The sequence below is a fragment of the Aedes albopictus genome, chromosome 2 (assembly GCF_035046485.1).
Source record: "Aedes albopictus strain Foshan chromosome 2, AalbF5, whole genome shotgun sequence".
Taxonomy (NCBI): domain Eukaryota; kingdom Metazoa; phylum Arthropoda; class Insecta; order Diptera; family Culicidae; genus Aedes; species Aedes albopictus.
In genome coordinates, this window is record NC_085137.1 from 180972114 (window position 1) to 180995467 (window position 23354).

Genomic DNA, 23354 nt, shown 5'->3' on the forward strand with positions numbered 1-23354 from the left:
AAGTTAACTCTAGTTCAACTAACTACACAAACTAAAAAGTGTTATTATATTTTACCACTGATTTCACCCTAATTTTGACCCTAACATAGTTATGCGCTTAGTGTAAGTGGACGCCGCTTATGATTTTGGTTGGACAATGATCAAAAATAGTGTTGTTTCGACAATAGTCACATGCTATGCCCTACGACATTGACGATTCTATTGTCTATGGCTCATCTATTTCGCACCACCCAGCAGGGACTTGGTCTGGTACCCAATTCAGCATCTCCATTCCACGTAATGTACCGCACCTCTTTTGATTTGTGATATATTACGCGGAATATTATTCTCTTCATTCGGATAGCGACTGTGTAACCCTATTGGATTGAAAGCCTCCATCAAACATGAAGCGACTAATCGGAGACTGAAGACTCTATACCAAATTTGGCTCAGAGACAGGTAATCAGTGAAGTCAGTTTTTCTCGTTTGTCAGAGACGATTGATACGTATTAAGGCAAACTTTCCACTGCATCTGCCAGCAACAATCGGTGGTCGATCAACATTCCGAGTCGCCTAATTTAACAAGGATGCCAAGGATCACCGCTCATGCTTTACAATACAGCTGGAAAAACTAGAACAACACCTGGTCACAATGATGCATAAAGCACTAAAGCGGACCGGAAGATTCGGTGAGCCAGCCCCCACCACGAAGTGAACTGGAGCACATTCGCTCGAAAAATCAATCTGGAAGTCGACCTTACAGCAGATTGGATCAACGACCTGGACCGTTCGAGAGAAAATCGACGGCGCAATCGGCGAAATCACCACGATCGTAAAGGCGGCTGAAGAGGCTGCTGTCCCTACGCGTAGAATCGCTCCAAAAAAGAAGGAAATTCCCGACAAGCTGAAGCTGCTGATTCGTTTGAGGAATATTCGGCGCAGACAGTTTATTCGTAGACGTGACCCGCTGATCGGAGCGGTTTTACGCCACCTGAACAACGTTATCAGCACCAGAAGCGCAGAGCACCGATGCACCGCTTCTCGTTTGTAAATTGTTCACATTCGCCGTCGTACCAGTCGTTTCTGTGAGTCGCGAAGCCTATAGACACTATAGTGCTACAGCCGAGGTACTACCAATTGCGGATCGGATGCCCTTCCAGTCATCTTCAAGTGTAGCTGCGCCAAGCTGCTCTTCCGTTGGTAGGGCCTTTGCTAACTGCTGCACGTAATCTTGAGCCACCTCTACGTTCTGCAGCCGTTCCGTATACGCTCGGCGTATTAATAAAGCAACGCTGTAGCCAGTACTCGTCACTATCAGAGGCAATGGACTGTTCGGATAACTTACAACGCTATCACTGTTTTCATTATCAATGTAGTTCTATTCTGCATTCAACTCACTTAACATTTAAACCTAGTAGTAATAAAGCTGTCGAGAAATACATATTCATACACGCACAACTCACCCGCGCAAAGCTCAAGGCCGCTTCTGATATCAAATGTTCCGATAGTCTCCGGTCCCGTAGTGTTTCTGCGACCCGTTGCTCTCCGTCTCGGCGGTCATGAAATCGTCAAACTGTGTTTTGTGTGACATGAGAAGTTCCCGCTTCGGTCGCATAATACCCTTAACGTCGTTCAGACTGATGTCCATCTCGCGGAAGGCGTTCAACAGTATGACCGCCACGATCACCACAAAGAATCCGCACAGGTCGCCGATGATGTCCTCGGCTTTCATACGACCCCACTCCTTGAACAGGATGGCCGACGCCGTGATTACTAGCGTGGTGAAGATCACGTAGTAGATCGGCGTTACGATACTCGTGTTGAAGATGTCTAACGCCTTGTTCAAGTAGTTTACCTGAATACCAACGAACACCACCGTAACGATGATCAGGAAATATGGCAGCCACATTCCGAAATCATTTGACTTTCCGGAAATGGTGTCCCTCAAGGCTAGGCCAAGAGCCTTACAGGACATGACCGTAAGGCTGCCAATGGCCGAGCACAGCAGAATGTAGACCATCACGTTCTTGTGACCGTACCGGGGCCCACAGCAACATCCGATGAACAGCGACAAGGCCAGAATGATCACCACGTACGTGATGAAAGCCGGATCCTGCAGCTTATCCAGCAGCAGATTTAGGTCATCGATTTCGCCCTCCTTAGGCGAATGGATAACGATGATAGTGGAGCCGATGATGCACAGGAAACACCCTAGTTTACCGAGTAGATTGAGGCGTTCCTTGAGAAACTTGGAAGCCAGCACAGCCGTTACGATGACGCTCAGCGCTCCGAGTGGCGTCACCAGGGAAGCCGGTGCGAAGGCATAGGCAGCGAAATTGGCCGCCTCGCCGATGCCCACTGGAATGGATGAAAAGAATCTAAAATTAATCAAAAGATTTTTAGATAAAATCGCAAATCACAAGTGTGAAAAAGCGTTCGGAGTTCTCCAATTTTGCATCAAACTATATATAAATTAAAGTGTCTCGCTGAAGGTTGATATGGGATACAAATTTAACACATAAAGCTAATAATATGATGAAATCGACGGACATTATGAAGGGCTTCAATTCATGAGCATCTCATTCGTCTCATTTTGTTCAGGAATCTCTTCAGGAAATTAAAAAAATTGGAATCTTTAGAGGTATATCCAGGAATTCCTTTATTCATTCAGGGATTTCTTGAAAATGTTCTCCAGTTTTTACATAAAAATAGTACTTTTGTAAGCCCTGTGAATATTTGAAAAAGTTGCTGATGAAATCACTGAAGAAATCCCAGGAGATATTTCTGAAGCAACTACAGGATCGTGCTGATGGTGAATTTTCTAGAAGTTTCTTCAGCCACACCTGACAATTTTTTATCAGGGATTCCTGGAGGCTTTGGAAGAATTTTCAAATATAAAATTGCTGAAGAATTTTTGAAAAATCTCTAGATGAATTTCTGAAAAAAACCCATGGAAATTTTTTTGATGAAATCCCTTGCTGACATTCATAGAAAAATCCTTGAACTTCTGAAGGAGTTTCTGGAAATAAATATTTGTCGAGGAATTCTCGAAGAAGTTTCAAAAATAATGCGTGGAGGAGCTTCTGAAAGAATTCTTGAAGGAATTTTTGAATAGGCTTACATAATATCGGCCGTTTTGTTCACATCATCGTGTTTTTTTTTATTGGCTTCAAATCTTTTTCAACCAAGCTGAATTATACGACCAAGTTTTAAGCTATTCGGTCGACAAAAATCCCTCATGACGAAGAGAACAAACCTGCCGATAATACCCAATATCACCCTATACCTTCTGTCTAATTTCGGTACAAATTTCTGGAGATAAAAATCCCTGGATAAATATCTGAAAGAATCATAGGGAAATTTCCGAACAAATCCTAGAAGGTGTTGCTGAATAAATTCTTCAAGTATTACCTGAAAATAGCTTGAGAAACCTTCGGTGGAAATCCTTTTGGAGTTTATTAAGACATATTTAGAGGAACTATTTGCATAAAAAAACCTTTTTGAAATTCATGAATTTTCATGAACGTATTTTTTAATCCTATCCTGCAAGAATGTCTAGAGTTATGTTAAATCCTAATAATGTTAAATACTAATCCTGGAAGAATGTCTAGAGAAACGCTTGAACTTCTGAAAAGGGTAATAGTAAAAAATATTGACAAATTTCCAAAGGAGTTTCTGTAGTGGTTTCTAGGGAACATTTCTAGATGAATTCAGGAAGGGATCTTTGGAAAAAAAATCCTGGAACAATTTCCGAGAAAATACATAGAAGAATACTCCGAGGTACTCCTGAAAGAATCGCTGTATCCATTTGTGCTGCTTCTCTTGAGGAATAAATACCGGCTCCAATTTCGTGGAGAAATTTATCGAAGAATCCCTGATTGATTTTTTTTAATACTTTGGATAGCATTTTTTGAGATATTTTTGAAGGGGAAACGTTATTTTACGCCTTGAAGCGAGAGGGGATATCAATAAAGTGTGACGACCCATATACAAATTTCCGGAGACAAATGGCACAGGAGTGGTAAAGTGTCGTTCATAAATATTAATAATAATAATGATACACAAATTTCGTAGGTTGGAAAGAGGATTTAAAATAAATTATTTTTGTGTAATGCATTCTATGGACTATCTTATAAATGGAGCAATTTTAGAAGTAATTCACTGAAGGAGCTATGTAGAAACTCTTGGGAATATTTATGGAGGAAACTCTTGAGAAAATTTTAAAGAAATCTCTGGGATTATTTCTAAATAGAATTTGGGAGATACTTCTGAAGAAATCGCTGGTGAATCGTTATGAGACATCCCTGAAATATATTTCTGTAAGAATATTAGAAATATTTTTTAAACTTTTTTTTCGAAAAGTTTTTGCAAGGGTTCTTCAAAGAATTTTCTTAGGTTTTACTATAAGATTCATCCTAGAATTTCTGCAGGAAATTTTCAAAGAATCCATTGGATAATAAATTTAAAAAAAATCTCCAAGGATTCCTACAGAAGTTCATCTAAGAAAACCTATAGGAATTCTTTCGAAAAATCCTTCCATTGGATTTTATTTAACGAATTATTTAACATCCTTCTACTCCAGAAGTTTCGCTAAGGATTCCTTCAGGAATTTTTGCTATCATTCCTCTGGGGTCTTTTCTAAATAATCTATTTCGTTTTTTGATAAGACTCATTCAAAATTCTTCTCATTTAAAAATTTCTCCAGAATTTATTTATGATTCCTCCAGAAATTCCTCCGAAAATTGCTTAAAAAAATCTCTGAAGTATCCTGGTAGGGTCGACGTGCAACAAAACAGTACAAAACAATAAACGCTTTATTCCTTTGTTTTGAGTAGGATGAAAATGGGGGCGTATATTAGCGTGGGTCATCGGAACCGTTTTCTCAGATCAAAGCTTTTTTGGTTCCGTTTCGGGTTCGGAGTATCTGTGCAAAATTTGAGCACGATCGGTTGCGTCTACACTTTGCGCATTGCAATTGAAATTTGTATGGGATTTTGTATGGGAAAACATACTTTTTTGCATTTTTGTCATAAGTTGAAAAAGTTTGTCTGAAACTTTTTAACCGATACTGTAAAATGATAGCCTAGGATGTTCTGAAAAACTTTGTCGAAGACCGCAAAGCGATCCAATGCTTGTGAAAATAGTTATAACCAACAAATCGCATGCATGTGTTTATGTTTTGGGCTGCAAAACGGTGAGTCGATAAGGAGAGCATCTAATATAGCTCTGGTCCTCACAAGTTCCTACCTCATGCTTCCACGGGTCAAGCGATGACAAAGACCGCCAGCTAAGAGTTGTGTGCTTAGCTGGTAGTGCAGCCTGGGCACTGTTGTCCTTCTGACTTCAGCTAGATTGAGGAGGTACGATCCGAGTGTCTGTTCACCAAGGAGGTGCGGCTCAAACAGCGTCTGTTCTGGCATCCAGCGGCTGAGTAAGAAACGCTGCACCACGCCCAGCTAGATCCAAGGTGGTAGCCCCATCAGCGTGGTCGTCCCAGTGTTGGTTGGGACGTTAAACAGAACTGGCACGATGGCCCTCCGGCGAGACAGGAGTGTTGGCGTAGGCCCAATAAGCCACCCGTAAAAATCCCCATTGCGAATAACATAGGAGAAAATACGACTCGATACAATCGGCAAAGACCCACGCGACGAAATAAGGACTACGATTGGAAACTTGGAACATGGAATTGCAAGTCACTAGGTTTCGCAGGATGTGACAGGATAATCTACGACGAACTACATCTCCGCAACTTCGACATCGTGGCGTTGCAGGAACTTTGTTGGACTGGACAGAAAGTGTGGAAAAGCGGGCATCGAGCGGCTACCTTCTACCAAAGCTGTGGCACCACTAATGAACTGGGAACAGGATTTATAGTGTTGAGCAAGATGCGACAACGTGTGATCGGGTGGCAGCCGATCAACGCAAAGATGTGCATGTTGAGAGTTAAGGGCCGTTTCTTCAACTACAGCATCATCAACGTCCACTGCCCACACGAAGGGAGACCCGATGACGAGAAAGAAGCGTTCTACGTGCAGTTAGAGCAAACATACGATGGTTGCTCGCCGCGTGACGTGAAAATCGTTGTCGGCGACATGAACTCGCAGGTAGGAAGGGAGGAAATGTACAGACCGGCAAATCGGGCTAAACAGTCTGCACACCATATCGAATGATAACGTCCAGCGATGCGTAAACTTTGCAGCCTCCCGTGGTATGGTAGTCCGAAGCACCTTCTTCCCCCGCAAAGATATCCACAAAGCCACCTGGAGATCACCCGACCAACAAACAGAAAACCAAATCGACCACGTTCTAATCGACGGTAAATTCTTCTCGGATATAACCAATGTCCGCACATACCGCAGTGCGAATATAGATTCGGATCACTACTTAGTCGCTGTATGCATGCGCTCAAAACTTTCGACAGTTATCACCACGCGTCGAAGTCGAACGCCGCGGCTCAACATCGAGCAACTTCGTAACGTAGAAGTGGCTCAAGACTACGCGCAGCAGTTAGCAGTGGCCCTACCAACGGAAGAGCAGCTTGGCGCAGCTACACTTGAAGATGGCTGGAGGGACATCCGATCCGCCATAGGTAGTACCTCGGCTACAGCACTAGGCTTCGCGACTCCGAATCACAGAAACGACTGGTACGACGGCGAATGTGAACAGTTGAAAAACGAGAAGAATGCAGCATGGGCGAGAATGCTGCAACACCGTACGAGAGCGAATGAGGCACGTTACAAACAGGCGCGGAACAGGCAGAACTCAGTCTTCCGGATGAAGAAGCGCCAGCATGAAGAACGAGATCACGAAGCGATGGAAGAGCTGTACCGCGCTAAGGACACACGAAAGTTCTACGAGAAGCTGAACCGCTCGCGCAGAGGCTTTGTGCCACAAGCCGACATGTGCCGAGATAATCACGGGAATATTCTCACGAGCGAGCGTGAGGTGGTCGAGAGGTGGCGGCAGCATTACGATGAGCACCTCAATGGCGACATTGCAAGTACCGGAGGTGGCGTGGTAACAGATCTAGGAGTATGTGCACAGGACGAAAGACTTCCGGCCCCTGACCTTCAAGAGATTGAGGAGGAGGTTGGCCGGTTGAAAAACAACAAAGCCGCTGGAGCAGATCAACTACCAAGCGAGCTTCTAAAATACGGTGGAGAAGCACTGGTGAGAGCACTACACTGGGTCATTACCAAGATTTGGGAGGAGGAAGTATTACCGGAGGAATGGATGGAAGGTATCGTGTGTCCCATCTACAAAAGGGCGACAAGTTGGATTGCGGGAACTACCGCGCGATCACACTACTGAGCGCTGCCTAAAAGATACTCTCTAAAATTTTATGCCGCCGTCTAACACCGATTGCAAGAGAGTTCGTGGGGCAATATCAGGCTGGATTTATGGGTGAACGCGCTACAACGGACCAGATGTTCGCCATCCGCCAGGTGTTGCAGAAATGCCGCGAATACAACGTGCCCACACATCACTTGTTCATCGATTTCAAATCGGCGTATGATACAATCGATCGAGAACAGCTATGGCAGATTATGCACGAATACGGATTCCCGGATAAACTGATACGGTTGATCAAGGCGACGATGGATCGAGTGATGTGCGTAGTTCGAGTATCAGGGACACTCTCGAGTCCCTTCGAATCTCGCAGAGGGTTACGGCAAGGTGATGGTCTTTCGTGCTTGCTGTTCAACATTGCTTTGGAGGGTGTAATAAGAAGAGCGGGGATAAACACGAGTGGGACGATTTTCACGAAGTCCGTTCAGCTGCTTGGTTTCGCTGATGATATTGATATTATTGCTCGTAAATTTGAGATGATGGCGGAAACGTACATCCGACTAAAGAGTGAAGCCAGGCGAATCGGATTAGTCATTAATGTGTCGAAGACAAAGTACATGATGGCAAAGGGCTCCAGGGAGGAATCACCGCGCCCACCACCCCGAATTCATATCGACGGTGATGAAATCGAGGCGGTTGAAGAATTCGTGTACTTGGGCTCACTGGTGACCGACGACAACGACACCAGCAGAGAAATTCAGAGGCGCATTGTGGCAGGAAATCGAGCCTACTTTGGACTCCGCAGAACTCTACGATCGAATAAAGTTCGCCGTAACACGAAGTTAACCATCTACAAAACGTTGATTAGACCGGTCGTCCTCTATGGGCACGAAACATGGACCCTACGTGCAGAGGACCAACGCGCCCTTGGAGTTTTCGAACGGAAGGTGTTGCGTACCATCTATGGCGGAGTGCAGATGGAAGACGGGACTTGGAGAAGGCGAATGAACCACGAGCTGCATCAGCTGCTGGGAGAACCAACCATCGTCCATACCGCGAAAATCGGGAGGTTACGGTGGGCGAGTCACGTCATCAGAATGTCGGATAGCAACCCGACTAAAATGGTTCTCGAGAGTCATCCGACCGGTACAAGAAGACGTGGAGCGCAGCGAGCTAGATGGGTCGACCAAGTGGAGGACGATCTGCGGACCCTACGCAGAGTGCGGAACTGGAGGCAAACAGTCATGGACCGAGTGGAATGGAGGCGGCTACTATGTACAGCAGAGGCCACCCCGGCCTTAGCCTGACCGGTAAGGTAAGTAAGTGTTTATGTTTTAACATGTAAAGGAATAACAATAGCAACAAAATCATGCTGTTTCAGCAAGCAATGCCAACGCTATAACTTTTTTCATAAGCATCAGATCACTTCGCGGTCTTCAAAGTTTTTCAGGACACCCTAGGCAATGTTTTCCTTTTATCGGTTACATGGTTTCAGAAAAATTCGAGCTTGTTATGAGAGAAATGCAAAAAAGGGTGCTTTCCCATGTAAAACTCCATACAAACTTCAAACGCGATGCGCAAAACGTAGACATAACCGATCCTGCCCAAATTTTGCACACTTATTTGGGTCCTGAATTGGGATCAAAAAAGCTTAGCGTATATGCTTAAATAGTAAAGGAACAAATACCCTATCTAATCGAATCAAATAATTTCTTCAGAAGTTGCTCCAAGAATTCCTCCTAAAAATGTTTTGCAACTTTCTCCAGGAAATCTTTAAGAATACCTAAAAGCATCCTTTAAGTGATAAATACGATGCTAAGATTTCATAGAGGATATCTATCGAGAATTCTTCAGGAATCGTTTCAAGAATATCTACAGGAAGTTTCCCAAGGATTCCTTAAGAAGTATTTTAAAAAATCTCTTGGAAATTTATCCAACGATTATTTTAGAGTTTCTTCAAGGATTTTGTTAGAAATTCCTGCGAAGGTTCCATCAATCGGATAAAACAATCCTTGTTTTAATTTAAAAATTTCTCCATAGATTCTACCTATTCTTCTATTCTTGTTGTCGAGGGACTTTAACCCGAAGGTCATTCGCCCCTCGCAAAGATTCTACCGAGGATAACTTTTTGGGATTTTTCGAGGGATCGCTTTAAAAGTTCTACCTAGGTTTTATCCAAAATTCTAAAGGAATTCCTTTAACACTTAAACTACTGAGGGGGTAAAAACTCCCGCGAACTACCAAGGGTCCAAAAAAAGTCGGAAGTCCAACTTTGACAAGGCATTTCTCGGCCATTTTTAAACCGATTTCCAAATTTTTTTTTGCGATGGAACCGGACAGGTTTCAAGATCATCGTCCATTTAAAAAAATATAAAATAGATGCGTCTACCCAAAGTTATTAAGCAAAAGGCACTTCCTAGTTTTTTTGAAAGCGCATTTTTTGCGCACATTGATCAGTAAAACAAAATTTAAAGCGATGACATATGTTTTTTTCGACCCTAAATCATGCGTACAGCTGGAGTGAACATTTTTATGCAAAATTAGTGATTTTTCAGTACACTGATATTTTACCTTACTCAGAAAACTGCTAAAATACCCTATTTTTCACATAAAATAAGCAATAAATCAAAATTCAAAGCGATGACATATAGTTTTTTTGGTCTTAAATTGTTCGTAGGATCGTACTCGACATTTTTGATGAACAATGAAAATGTTCTAATTACACTCTTATATTGTTTTACCCGGAAAACTACGAAAATTCCATACTTTTTACACAAAGTAGTCAACAAAACTGAATTTCAAACGAGAACATCTTGTTTTTTAACCTTGAAATGTTCGAAGCAATTTGGGAGACATACTTGAAGAATAATAGTGATGTTTTCATTACACTCAAATTTTGATTCACTCAAAAATCAACGAAATTACCACATTTTTCACGCAAAGTGGCTAACAAAAATAATGGCTTACAATGCAAAGTAGTTTTTTACCTTTAAATCATTCGTGAAAGCGTACTGGACGTTCTTGATGAGTAATAGTGATGTTTTCATGACACACTTAATTTATTTTACTCGAAAAGCTACAAAAATACCATAATTTTCATACAAAACTGTCAATAAAACAAAATTTAAAGCCATAACATGTAGTTGTATGGCCTTAAATTTTCCGTTACAATGTACTGGACCTGTTTTTGATAAAATGTTGATGTTTACGTTACACTTATATTTTGTTTTATAAAAAAATGTACCAAAATACCACAAAAAAGCGAATAAGCCAAAATTTAAATTTGGACTTTGAACTTGAATTTATCGTAGTAGTTTAGTGGGTTTATTTGAACAACCTTGGTGAACTTTTTATTACACTCATATTTTATTTCACTCGGAATACTAGGAAAATACCACATTTTTCACACAAAGTAGTCAACAAATAAAAATATAAGGCAATGCATTATAGTTTTTTTTTTTGCCATGAAATTAATTGTAAAAAAGTACTATACTTGTTTGATAAACAATAGTGACTCAACAACAATTACACTCGTTGTTTTCTTAATTTGTTTATAAAAAATCAAAAACAACTCAGCATATAGTCACATGTTGATGTACCTTAAAAATATATATTTTTACACAGATAGGGTAATTTTCCAATTTTTGCACGGCTAAAAATTCGCCAATTGTTGCACACCTCATAAGAATAACATGGAGTGTGCAACAATAGGCGAGTTTTTAGCCGTGCAACAATTGGAAAATTACCCTAATTATTTTTGATAGCTAAAAGCACTGAGATTTTCACTCAAGTGGAGTACTGGTGCACTTTGTTATTTATAATTTTATAAAATTATTCTTGTTTTGATACAATAAATTACCCTAACATGTTTCATACGGCTTTTCTCATCATACTGATACTCTATGCGTTGCAATCTGTAATATTTTTTGGCATTTAATAAGTTTTTCAGAGCACTATCAAAGTTTCCCCGAAATGAAAATGTGATTTTCGCTCATATGATCACCCAAAACAATTAAAACTGTCCAATCCTTGCATTGCAATTATAACTGAGACGCCAGTATTTGTTTTAAAATTATTAAATCAGGAAAAACACATGGAATAATATTAGGGAAATTTGCTGAAAAACTATCAAAGCTACCCCGTTTTACGGTATTGCTTCGGAAACTCTTCTATATACATTTGTTTTTCAGAAATTTCCCAAAAGGTGCATTTATATTATAGGCTATCTTTCGATGATTCTTTCAAAACATTTTGTCGTGAGTTCTTTTCAAAAATCTTTCAAAAATATTCCAGAGATTCCTTCAGGGATATTTTTAAAAACATCAAGGATGCGTGCGGAATTTATTTAGGGGTTCTATTTCTCGAGGAATTCTTTTAGAAAACTTTTGAAATGTTTCAGTCAATTATTCCTTTGGGTTTTCATCAGAAATTCCTCTAGCGATTGCTTGATAAATTTTTCCAAGGATTCATCAAAGAATTATTTAGAATATCATCATATTTTTTCACGAATCTCTTATTTTTTGTTCTGGAGCATTTTCGATGTTTTTTTGGCTTTCTCCAGTTCTCTCAAGTTTCCATCCTAGTTTCCATGCAAAGAGTTTTTCTTTTATTTGCTCCCATTAATAGTTCCTTCCGTGTGTTTTCAATATTTTTTAGAGATTTTCGACAATTACTTCTGGAATTTCTGCCAAAGAGTTTTCCGATATTTCTCCTGAATTTCTTCGCTGGTTTTCATCCGGAGTTTCTCCCGAGATTTCTCTTAGAGATTTTCAGAGTTCTTCCATGAATTTTCTAAATATTTCATACCAGAGCTTTTTTCCGAGATTTCCCAGTTCCAAAACCAGAATGCATTGCCTTTTTTTATTTGTTGACTACTTTGTGTGAAAAATGTGATATTTTCCTAGTATTCCGAGTGAAATGAAATATGAGTGTAATAAAAAGTTCACTAGGGTTGTTCAAATAAATCCACTAAACTACTACGATAAATTCAAGTTCAAAGTCCAAATTTAAATTTAGGCTTATTCGCTTTTTTGTGGTATTACGGTACATTTTTTTATAAAACAAAATATAAGTGTAACGTAAACATCAACATTTTATCAAAAACAGGTCCAGTACATTGTAACGGAAACTTTAAGGCCATACAACTACGTGTTATGGCTTTAAATTTTGTTTTATTGACAGTTTTGTATGAAAATTATGGTATTTTTGTAGCTTTTCGAGTAAAAAAAATTAAGTGTGTCATGAAAACATCACTATTACTCATCAAGAACGTCCAGTACGCTTTCACGAATGATTTAAAGGTAAAAAACTACTTTGCATTGTAAGCCATTATTTTTGTTAACCACTTTGCGTGAAAAATGTGGTAATTTCGTTGATTTTTGAGTGAATCAAAATTTGAGTGTAATGCAAACATCACTATTATTCTTCAAGTATGTCTCCCAAACTGCTACGAACATTTCAAGGTTAAAAAACAAGATGTTCTCGTTTGAAATTCAGTTTTGTTGATTACTTTGTGTAAAAAGTATGGAATTTTCGTAGTTTTCCGGGTAAAACAATATAAGAGTGTAATTAGAACATTTTCATTGTTCATCAAAAATGTCGAGTACGATCCTACGAACAATTTAAGACCAAAAAAACTATGTGTCATCGCTTTGAATTTTGATTTATTGCTTATTTTATGTGAAAAATAGGGTATTTTAGCAGTTTTCTGAGTAAGGTAAAATATCAGTGTACTGAAGAATCACTAATTTTGCATAAACATGTTCACTCCAGCTGTACGCATGATTTAGGGTCGAAAAAACCATATGTCATCGCTTTAAATTTTGTTTTACTGATCAATATACGCAAAAAATGCGCTCTCAAAAAAACTAGGAAGTGCCTTTTGCTTAATAACTTTGGGTAGACGCATCTATTTTATATTTTTTTTAAATGAACCTGTCCGGTTCCATCGCAAAAAAAAGTTTTGAAATCGGTTGAAAAACGGCCGAGAAATGCCTTGTCAAAGTTGGACTTCCGACTTTTTTTGGACCCTTGGTAGTTTAGGAGTTAAAGATGCCTTAAGTAATTCTTTCCAAACTTTTCCGCCACGATTTTTTCCAAAGATTTCTTTAGTAGCTCATCCAGTAAGTTCTCTTGCGATTTTCTCCAAAGATCTGTTCAGAATTTATTCAAGTGTTTTCTTAGAATTTCTAAAATTGATTATTCATTCGGAAACTCAAAAATTTTTGGCTGGATTTTGCATTTTGAGGGGGCAGATAAAAAATATTTTTCAAAATATCGGGTCCTGCTAAAAGTTCTTTAACAAATCCGATGAGTTTTCATTTTTTTTAGATTAAATGCTTTATTATTTTTATCTCAGTCTCGACCAGCCAAAAAGTGGTGGGACAAAAAGTGAAACTAATATTTAAAATTCTATCATGCAAGAATTTCTTCATGTATTTATACAATTACTCCTGGACGATTTTTTCGAAGATTCTCATTCAAATTTCTCCAAGAAATTTTACAGGAGTTCCTCCAGAGGATCCTTTGAGTGTTTTTGATAGTAATGCTTTAGAAATTCCTCCAATAAACCTTTCAAGGATTCACTAATTCTTCCAATGAATACTTCAGACATATACAGAGGAATTACAGAAGGAATTTTCTATGCAATTACCGGAGAAATTTTTAAAAATTACCGCCTAAATTTACAAACAAATTGACTACGGAAATTCCTGCCGTATGAATTTCGAGAGGAGCTATTGCAAAAAATACAAAAATAATTGTCAAGTATATTAGCAAAGGGACTACTGATGAAACTTGCAAAGAAATTGCTGAAGATATTCCTGTAGGAATTGTCTGATAAATTTCCAAAGCAATTTCGAGAAGTAATGTCGTAGACATTTTTTAAAATAACCTAATTATATTTCGATATGAATTGGCAAAGAAGTTTCTAGAAGAGTGTTGAAGTTATTCTCAAAGAAATTATCAGAGGATTTTTCAAACGATTTGCAAAAAAAAAAAAAAAACAGCGAGAAGTTGCAGACGAAATTTTCGTAGAAAAAACTTGAGAAGTTTACAAAGCCATTGCTGAACATTGATTGAAGATGTTTCCAGAGGAGATGCCTAACAGTTTCTCAAGAGAATTACCGCATTAATTCTCAATAAAACTTCTAACGGAGTTCCCAAACAAATTGAAGGAATTGCGAAATCAATTATCAACACATTAGCTGAGACAGTTTCCGAAAGAATTGCCAAAGAAATTTTATCAAAATAATTCAAAATGAAATCAGAAAAAAAAAATCTTGAGGAATTTCCAAAGAAATTTCCGAAGGAAATTTTCACAGTAATAGCTGAGGGAGTAATTACTAAAAAAGGTCCAAAAGAAATTTCCGAGAAACACTTCAAAAGTTCAAATAAAATAATGTAAGCATAATTTCAAGTACTATCACAGAAATTCCTCCAAGAAATTCTACCGGAATTTCTTCAATGAACCCTTTAGGCATTCTTCAAAGGTTTTCATCAGGATTGAGCAATAGCACCAATTTCGTCCGGATTTCCTTCACGAAACTTCTAAGAAATTTTTCTAACGATTACATCAAGCATTTGTTCCAAGTTAGGAACTCCAAGATTTCTTTCTTGGGTATGTTTTACGATTCATCATTCATCTAGAAATTATTTCTAGGTCTTTTTTACAATCGCTCCAAGATTTCCTTCGAAAGTTGCGTTTCTAAAGAAATTTATTCAGTAAAATGTATTCCAGAGAATTCCAAAAAGAGTTTCTTAAACATTTCCACAAATGCTTCCTTTGGGGCTACCTCACTCTCACATGATCGCTACAGCAATTTCCTTCTAGGAATTCTTTCAAGATTCTTGTTAGGAATCTCTTCAAGGTTTTTTTTTTTACAATGCCTCAAACGGGTTTTCTCGGGAGTCCTTTTAAGGATTCCTTACGAATTTATTCAAGCATTTTTTTTAGTTATACCTGCAGGGATTTCTTTAGAAATTCCTCCGATAATTGTTGTAGGATATCGCCCAAAGATTCCAAGGGAGATTTTTTGAAGTCGTCTTCCACAATTTATTCAAGGATGCTTTAAGAAATTCCAGTAAGGATTTAATCTTTTTCTACAATAATTTTTCAAGCTACTTAGGAAAGATTCACTATTTAAAGAACTTTAGGCTGATACAAATTTAGTTTGATTTTTTGTCTCCTCCCCCCTCCTCCAACCAAAAATTTTTGGTTGGATTTTGCATTTTCAGGGGGCAGATAAAAAAATATTTATCAAAATATCGGATCTTTCCAAAAATTCTTTAACAAATCCGATGAGTTTTTAATATTTTTTAGATGAAATGCGTTATTATTTTTACCACCCCCCCCCCCCCCCTCGACCAGCCAAACAGTGGTGGGACAAAAAGTGAAATAAATATTTGTAAATAACGGCCTTATTCAAACCATTGTTAGAAATCTTCCCTGATTTGGAGGCCCCCTGAATTCGGACCCCCCGGTGCGGACCGCACACTCCGCATCTTGCTACATCACTGTTTACAAGCTCTATAGGGCACTGCATGAAATTCACTCCTTCTTGTAGTGTACACCACTGTACAATGTACATACTACATTTGAACGATAGTGAGTGGTACCCAACCATCATCTGTGTACTCACAATAAGACAAATAAACCTCTGTTCTAGTTTGACTGTTAACTGAAATAGTTGTGGCATCTATGTCGTCCGAGTCCGAAAATCTTGAATATTACAGTGGCTCGAGGATGAACTGGTTTTTGTTTTTAGTTTTGTCGGATGGTTTTTGGTTATTTTCCGACTAGTGATTTTTTTGTATTAATTTGTAATTTGTAATTTATTTATTTAGAAAACGGCAGCCTGTTAGTTATTACAACTTTTGCTCAGGTCAAGGAAAGGTGAATCGGACAATTTGACATTAGTAATTAGTGAAGGAAATCAATTAGAACCTATTAGCTATCAATTTAGACAATCTAACAAAATATTATTAATGGAAACCACTCTTGAATGCTGTTAGTGTAGGCTTCTGCTTCAGGGCCAAAGGCAGATGATTCCAGAGTGATGCTCCGCTGATAAGGACACTCTTCCCGCTAGACGTAGTATGATGTGGTAGGACGAAGGAGCGTGCTCTAATGTTCGCCCCCGGTTGAAGATGTTGAAGCAGGTACGGCGGTAGTTCACGGAGGTAGCCGCGTCGTAGGAAGCAGCAGACTCGAAGTTTATAGTTGTCCAGGAGGTCCCTTCCCAGAATGGTATGGCGTACCTCTTCCGTGGTATCCCGTCGGCGAAGACCGTAAACAAAGCGTACGGCCGATTTGAAGCTTCGGTGTAGCTGCTGCTTTAGTGCTTCCGTCAATCCCGAGTAGTATACAACATCGCAGTACGTATACAGTGGTACGATGACAGCTTGAACGAGTTTTTTTCGGGTGGCGAGCGACAACACACTTTGAAATCGACGAAAAGTCCGCAGTGTGCTGTAGACCCGTTTCACCACATCGTTGACTTGGTCTGTCCAACATAGTCTCTTGTCCATAGCAAGACCCAGATTGGTAACTTTATCGGAAAGCTGAATGGGTTCTCCGCAGAAGACAATATCGTTCTGAGGGATGACATTGCCTTCCCTACTAAACACAATTGCCTGGGTTTTCTTAGGGTTCGGTGTGAGCATATTGTGCCGGGTCCAAGCTTCGATCGATATCAGGTCTCGGTTGATGATGTCTACCAGTCTATCAACCTGACTGATAGGGCCAGAAACGTAAATCTGAAGATCATCGGCATAGAGCTGGTATTTGCACTTCAGGACACTCGGTAGACTGTTAATAAACAGGCTGAACAGCATGGCACTCAAACACGATCCTTGGGGTGTTCCATCGATTAGGGGCAGATCCTCTGACGTGGCGTCGCCGTGCTTTACAGTTTGCCTTCGTTGGTTCAAAAACGACGAGATCAAGTCACAGGCCGCCGGGGAAAATCCAAACTCCCGGCTCAGTTTGTCTAAGAGAATTCGATGCTTAACGCAGTTGAAAGCTAACGAGAAATCGACCAAAACCATTATTGTGCAGTGTTGATTGTCGAGATGTTGGTAGATGTTGTGAGTGACTTCTGTAAGTGCGGTGGTGGTGCTATATCCCCGCCTGTAACCGGATTGATGTGCGGCCATTAGATGTGGATTGGAGACGTCTAGATAATAGGATATCTGCGCAAGCAAAATCTTTTCGAGGATTTTCGAGATCGATGGCAGGACACTGATTGGGCGGAAATCTTTAGGGGCTGTTGGATTACCTGATTTTGGAATCGGTGTTACAACAGCTTTTTTCCAGGAAGACGGAAAGGTCTTTTCTGCGATAATGGTGTTGAATATGTGTGTCAGTAGTGGAAGTATGAAGGGGCTCAGCATTTTCACGAAGGAGATTGGGAGATGATCGCTTCCAGTAGCATTTGAACTTATCTCGAACATTCTTCTAGCTACTTCCTCTACGCTGGTGGGTTGAAAATTCAGTTCTTCTTGAACGTGGGCGGGAGCTGTTTCCTGAGTTACCGGAACCGTTGCATTGCGACTGTTTGGAAGTGCTAGATGCCCCTCCGTGAAGAACTGATTGAGATGATGGGCGTCGAAATTGTTGGATGGTGTGGCTTTCTTTTCGTTGTTGTGTACTCCCTCCCTACGCAAATTACTCCAGAGCTGCTTGGCAGGGAGGTCAGCAGAGAAGTTTCGGTCGGCGTATTGCTTCTTGGCGTTGGTGATCAGAGTCTTTGCGCGATCACGGGCTTGTACGTACTCCCTCCACTGATTGCTATTTCTGGTTCGGTTGGGATTGCGGGCGTATAGCGCATACGCGAGATCTCGTACAGCGATAGCTTGTTCTATGCCTCGAGTTATCCAAGGTGTGCGTTTATCGCGAACTTGAATAACTTTTTCCGGGGCATGCGTTTCCAGAAGAGACTGCAATTTTGTTGTTGTTATTTCGACTTTTCGATTGACATCGTTTGTTTCGTAGACGTCTTGAAGGTCAATTGCTTGGAAGTCAGCTTGTAATCGAACGATGTCGATTCCGCGCATATTGCGAACTTTCATCGTTTGGGGTGCGGCTGAGGGAACATGGATGTCTGCAATCAGGTATACTACCTCATGGTCGGAGATGGAGCTTCCGTACTGTGTCTTAGACGTACGGATGGAAGACGGGGAATCAGTAATCAGAAGGTCGATGGTTGTAGCACTTTGTTCGGTTATCCTTGTTGCGGCGGTTGGTAGAATGGTGAGGTTGAAGAAAGAATGAATGCGAGCAAGGGCCTCCGCATTGCCGCTGAGATGGTTCGCTGCAACGTTAATGTTGTAATCACCGACCAGATAGATTCTATCGAAATCGAATTCTTGAAGGTCAAGTAGCAGTTTCTCGTAATGCTGTACAAAAAGGGGATTGGATCCGGTCGGGTTGTACACCACAACAACACATATGTTGTGGTTGTTGATTTTGCTTTGTACTGCGAGGTACTCCAGTCGAGTAGAGTTGTCTTCACCTGGTTCACGAAGAGATCTGATGATTGGGACTGCTTTGATCCCTTTCTGGACGTATAGCCCGACGCCGCCGTGAGATCTAGCTCTGTTTCCACGTCCAGTGGGAAGGGAATGACGAACAAAGTTGTATCCAGGGACCCGAATTGGTCCCATGGGTGATGACGGACGCAGCATGGTTTCCGTTACGGCAAAGAAGTGGTAATGGGAGGGATGCAGCAAAACTTTGACACCATCAATATGGCGTTCAAGACTTCGGACGTTGAGGTGTCCGATACGGAGGCTGGAATTGTTGGTTCTAGACATTTGGTATCAAGTGTAGTCGTCAACTGCTAGTGCGTTTTGGATGTAGAAGCGAAAGATGTGTCGGGCCCCACTGCATCGAAGAACACCGAAGAGTTGTTCGCCTCTTCCACATGTCTGGTCAGCTCGATGAGATGGTCAATGTCTTTCACTTGTGTGTAGCGAGGTTGATTGGGCAGGAGCACCGAAACCGAGCCGTTGCGAACAAATACCGATTGGACCAGCTTCCTATGTTTCAGTCTCAATGCTAGGTTGCGAATCCGGAAAGTTGTGACGGGGAGTACTTCGTTGAGTGTGAACCGGTAGTCTAGTGGCAGTTCAGGAAGGATCTTGTGAAAGCGTGCAAATTTTGTAGAATTATGTGTACACCTCGTGAATTGTGTGTCGTAAATTTTTGTTTGACTCGGCGGCACAGATTTTTGGTGATTGTTTTTGGCGGGATGACGTTTTTTATTTCAACACTTCAACTTTTGCCCTGGATGATTAGGTGGTTGAATTTGCGAAGCATTTTCATTTTTCCAACCGAACAGTGTGCGTATTTTTTAATTTTGTTGTAAGTGTTCGCTGTTTTTAATCAGTTTTATGAATTTGACGTCATTTTGAATCTCGAGTAACGATTCTTTTGCCAAAAAGCCCATTGTGTGCTCAGATTTTGTGCCATTTTGCTTATGGGAATCGACATGGTGCAATAAATAATGAGTGTCGTACTTCGGCCTTTCACCGTGTTTCAGTACCGATCAGCTAGAATGAGTGAGTATTTCGTTTCAATTTGGCACTAAATGCTGTTGGCTGAGAAGTGAGAAGTGAGATATGGAAGGGTAACGACGAACTCACACGGCTATAGTCACCATATCACATATGTGATTGTTGCATTGATTGCATGAAGAATGCATGTTGTGGAAAGTCAATTAAAGATTTGGAAACAGACTAGATGAATCTTGAGGACCTTGCTGGATTTAGATGTTCAACGATATAGCAGCAGAATGATCATCGTTTGGTGTAAGCGCTCCTGTATTATACTTCTACTTATTTCAGTCCCCGTTGTACTGCAGCTAGGGTGGTTTCACCAGCTACGGAGGAAGTGCAGTGCAAAACAATATATGTACAATATAATTTTGTTATTTTTGTTTGTTTAGTACCACCTTAAAAAGATAGAGTTTCAATGTTCATGCATTTATATTTTTGTAAATATTTGCAAGTCAAAGATGATTTTGCTTTCCGAATAATAAGCTTAGTATATTTTACGTTCTGAATAAAGAGATAGATGTTTTTAATCTTAAGGGTAAAGGAGTTGTAGTGTACACCACTGTACAATGTACATACTACATTTGAACGATAGTGAGTGGTACCCAACCATCATCTGTGTACTCACAATAAGACAAATAAACCTCTGTTCTAGTTTGACTGTTAACTGAAATAGTTGTGGCATCTATGTCGTCCGAGTCCGAAAATCTTGAATATTACACTTCTCTTTCACTCTTACAGAAATTTTGTAAACAACAAGGCCAAGAAACGTCAAAATCCCATACAAAATCAAAACAATGCAATGCCCTATTGCAAAGTATCGTGTGGTTGTGCAAAGATTACCAAACTTCTTTCAGTGCCTGGAAAGACAGTGTAGTAGTTGGCTTTCATACTTTTTAAACAGACTTCCAAACTTAGGGAGTTTCTCTTATTGTTGGTGTAATAGAGTATTACGGTTTACCCGGTCCAACTATTAGCAACAAAAGAAGTAAAACCCGTATGATTGCTAAAGGTCAAGTGTGTTTTTCTTTATTCAAATCGGTGTATTTATATCGTTTTGTCCCACATATTACTTTGGGACGAACCAGGGTAGATACCTGGAATGTCATGTTAACGAAGGCTCGCCTTTCGTGGGAACGCCGCTGTCAGCAGAACATGTCTGGACTGAGGCTGTCTAAGCCGGGCGCATATTGCATTCACAGTAAATACTTAAACTGCATTATCGTGCTTTCAGGTGCACCATACAATGATGGTCACACATAATTTTATGACGGTGTGTTTAAAGAAGAAAGTTAACAAAAAAAGATGATAATCATAAGGACCATCACAACAGTCTGCTAGATTTATCATCAGCGCTAAATGATACAAGCTCTGTAAAGCCGAGATATCTCTGCTAAAAACCAAAGTCCTTGAGAATCTGCAAAAGCACTTAGCTTAAGATCTGTCGGAATTTTATGACAACCTAACGAAACTGCTGAAAGGATCTACCTACCCAAGTTTTCGAATATTTTCAATATCCCTGTAAAGCGTAGTTCATGAGAAATAAGGATCTTTTGTAGTTCTTTGGAGATTATACCGAAGTCCCTGACAAACTTCAAAACTCTCTGATGATCTACTGAAGTCATTGAAAAATTAATCAAGTCCGCTACGACCACTCGACGCTGCTGAGCTGCATATGATCGCATATCAGTCCCATATATTTGCTGGGTTTCCTATTCATATGGGACAATTATGCGATCATAGACAGTGAGGGTCTATCAAATTCCCTAAGGCTCAAGCTAATTTTCTGAGGACCTATAGAATAGCAAAGAAAAATATACTTAAATCACAAAGGAAAGTTTCTTAACGAAGAATAAATATCTATAAACTTGTTATCGTATCGAACATTCAAGGATCTGTTGAAGATCCTGGTGGTAAACTGGTAATTAAATACTTTAATACATAAAAATAGTTTAAGTTCAAGTCAGTGTAATGACCCGGACGTAATGTTCTAGAATCGTCTGGAAGATCACCGATTGCGAGCGGCCTTGAATCGTTTTTGTGAAACATCGATTCATAGGTCAAAACAATCATATTAATGAAACCCCATTTACCTACGATTGTTGTACCTAGGTGACGCATGAAAGAACATTCAATTATCGTCTCGACTAGATGGCTTATCAGCAGCACAGTCTCAGCAATGTATACACACTGTTTAACCAAATACTTCTCTAATTGAACTATGATGACTCATCCACCTTCCAAGCTTCCCCTCCCCCGCTCTCACCGTCAACACCTAAAGATACTTACTGCAAATCAGTCCGGCCCACCAGATCCAATCCTTGAGGTAGCCGAACCCACCGGCACTGGCCCGCACCGATGAGCCACCCCGGGACAACCGAATCAGGCCGATCTTCTTGATGATGAAGCTGGCACCGATGAAGAAACTGCTGGACAGGGCCAACGACAGTCCGATGTAGAAGTCTTGCTGTTTGTACAGCGCGTCCACTGGTTCACGCGGAGAAGGCATTTTTTTCTGCGTTGCCTGCCTGCGGGGGGCACACTTTACCAAACACTGGACGACGATTGTGAAACTGGTCCCCGTGTAAGTTGTCCGTCGAGACGACGATGCTTTCCGGTTATCGCGGTCACAGATTTGCTTGTTTACCACCACTACTCATAATGTGATTTGACTCACGTTCACAAACGATTCACTAGAGCGCGCTTGAGGCGCGGTGACGTTCATTGGCTAATAGATAAGGATTTGATTATTTGTCGTAGCTTAACTATTTTCGATTTTTCACTAATGATTTTCACTATCAGCGCCTGTAGCGCTCTTATCGGTCTTCCCGTGAGATTTTTTTGGGTTTCGTTTGTTTTGATTTTGGTGTTGACAAATAGAGTTTTGCATCGAAATTTAACCTCAATTTTCTCTCTGAGAGAGAAAAGAACGGCAACGAATGGGAATCAAAACAAACCACCGGAAAATGTCAAAATTCGCGTGAGAGGGAAAAGGAAGGGACGAACGAGAATGAACCGAACGTTCATTCGTGACGTCACCTTGCAGAATTCTATTGATACACGCAAAAACGCAAACGGCCAACGGGAAGATTATCAAAAGGGCCTGGTAATTTCCATCAAACTGTCATAAATCGGGGAGTTTGTTAAAAATAGTGATGTCACGCATTTAAAAAAAATCGATATTTAATATCGCTCTCGCTAAAGACCGCTAAAGAATGTTGAGATAAGGATTCTGCTATTCTGCTATTATCAACGCATCCCCTGGCTTTCGCCCATCTGCGTTGTCTTTTCACTAGGCAATACGTCTACCAATTGATGTTTATGGGCTTGCCGGACCAAGTCATGTAGCTAAGCCAAACACCCCACCTACAACTGTTGGGTAGGCACCATTGTCCCGCCCACTGGTCTTTTACAGCTAGTTGTAGGTGCATGTGTGCGTGTAAGTATTGGTGTATGTGTGTTAGTGTTGGTGTATTGTAGGCGTTAACTCGTTCTAATCCACTCTGATTGCTAACACCCTATTGAACCAT

At 40.4% G+C, this 23354-nt stretch overlaps 1 protein-coding gene across 1 annotated transcript; it reads right to left on the minus strand.

Moving 5' to 3' along the window:
• Positions 1-1342: 1342 nt before the first annotated feature.
• On the minus strand, positions 1343-22672 carry LOC109419584 (magnesium transporter NIPA2). The gene is made up of 2 exons (XM_062850811.1): positions 22114-22672; positions 1343-2337 (listed from the first exon to the last, which is right to left on the minus strand). The coding sequence occupies exons 1-2, from the start codon at positions 22331-22333 to the stop codon at positions 1472-1474; spliced, it is 1086 nt and encodes a 361-aa protein (XP_062706795.1). The 5' UTR covers positions 22334-22672; the 3' UTR covers positions 1343-1471.
• Between the last annotated feature and the right edge of the window lie 682 nt (positions 22673-23354).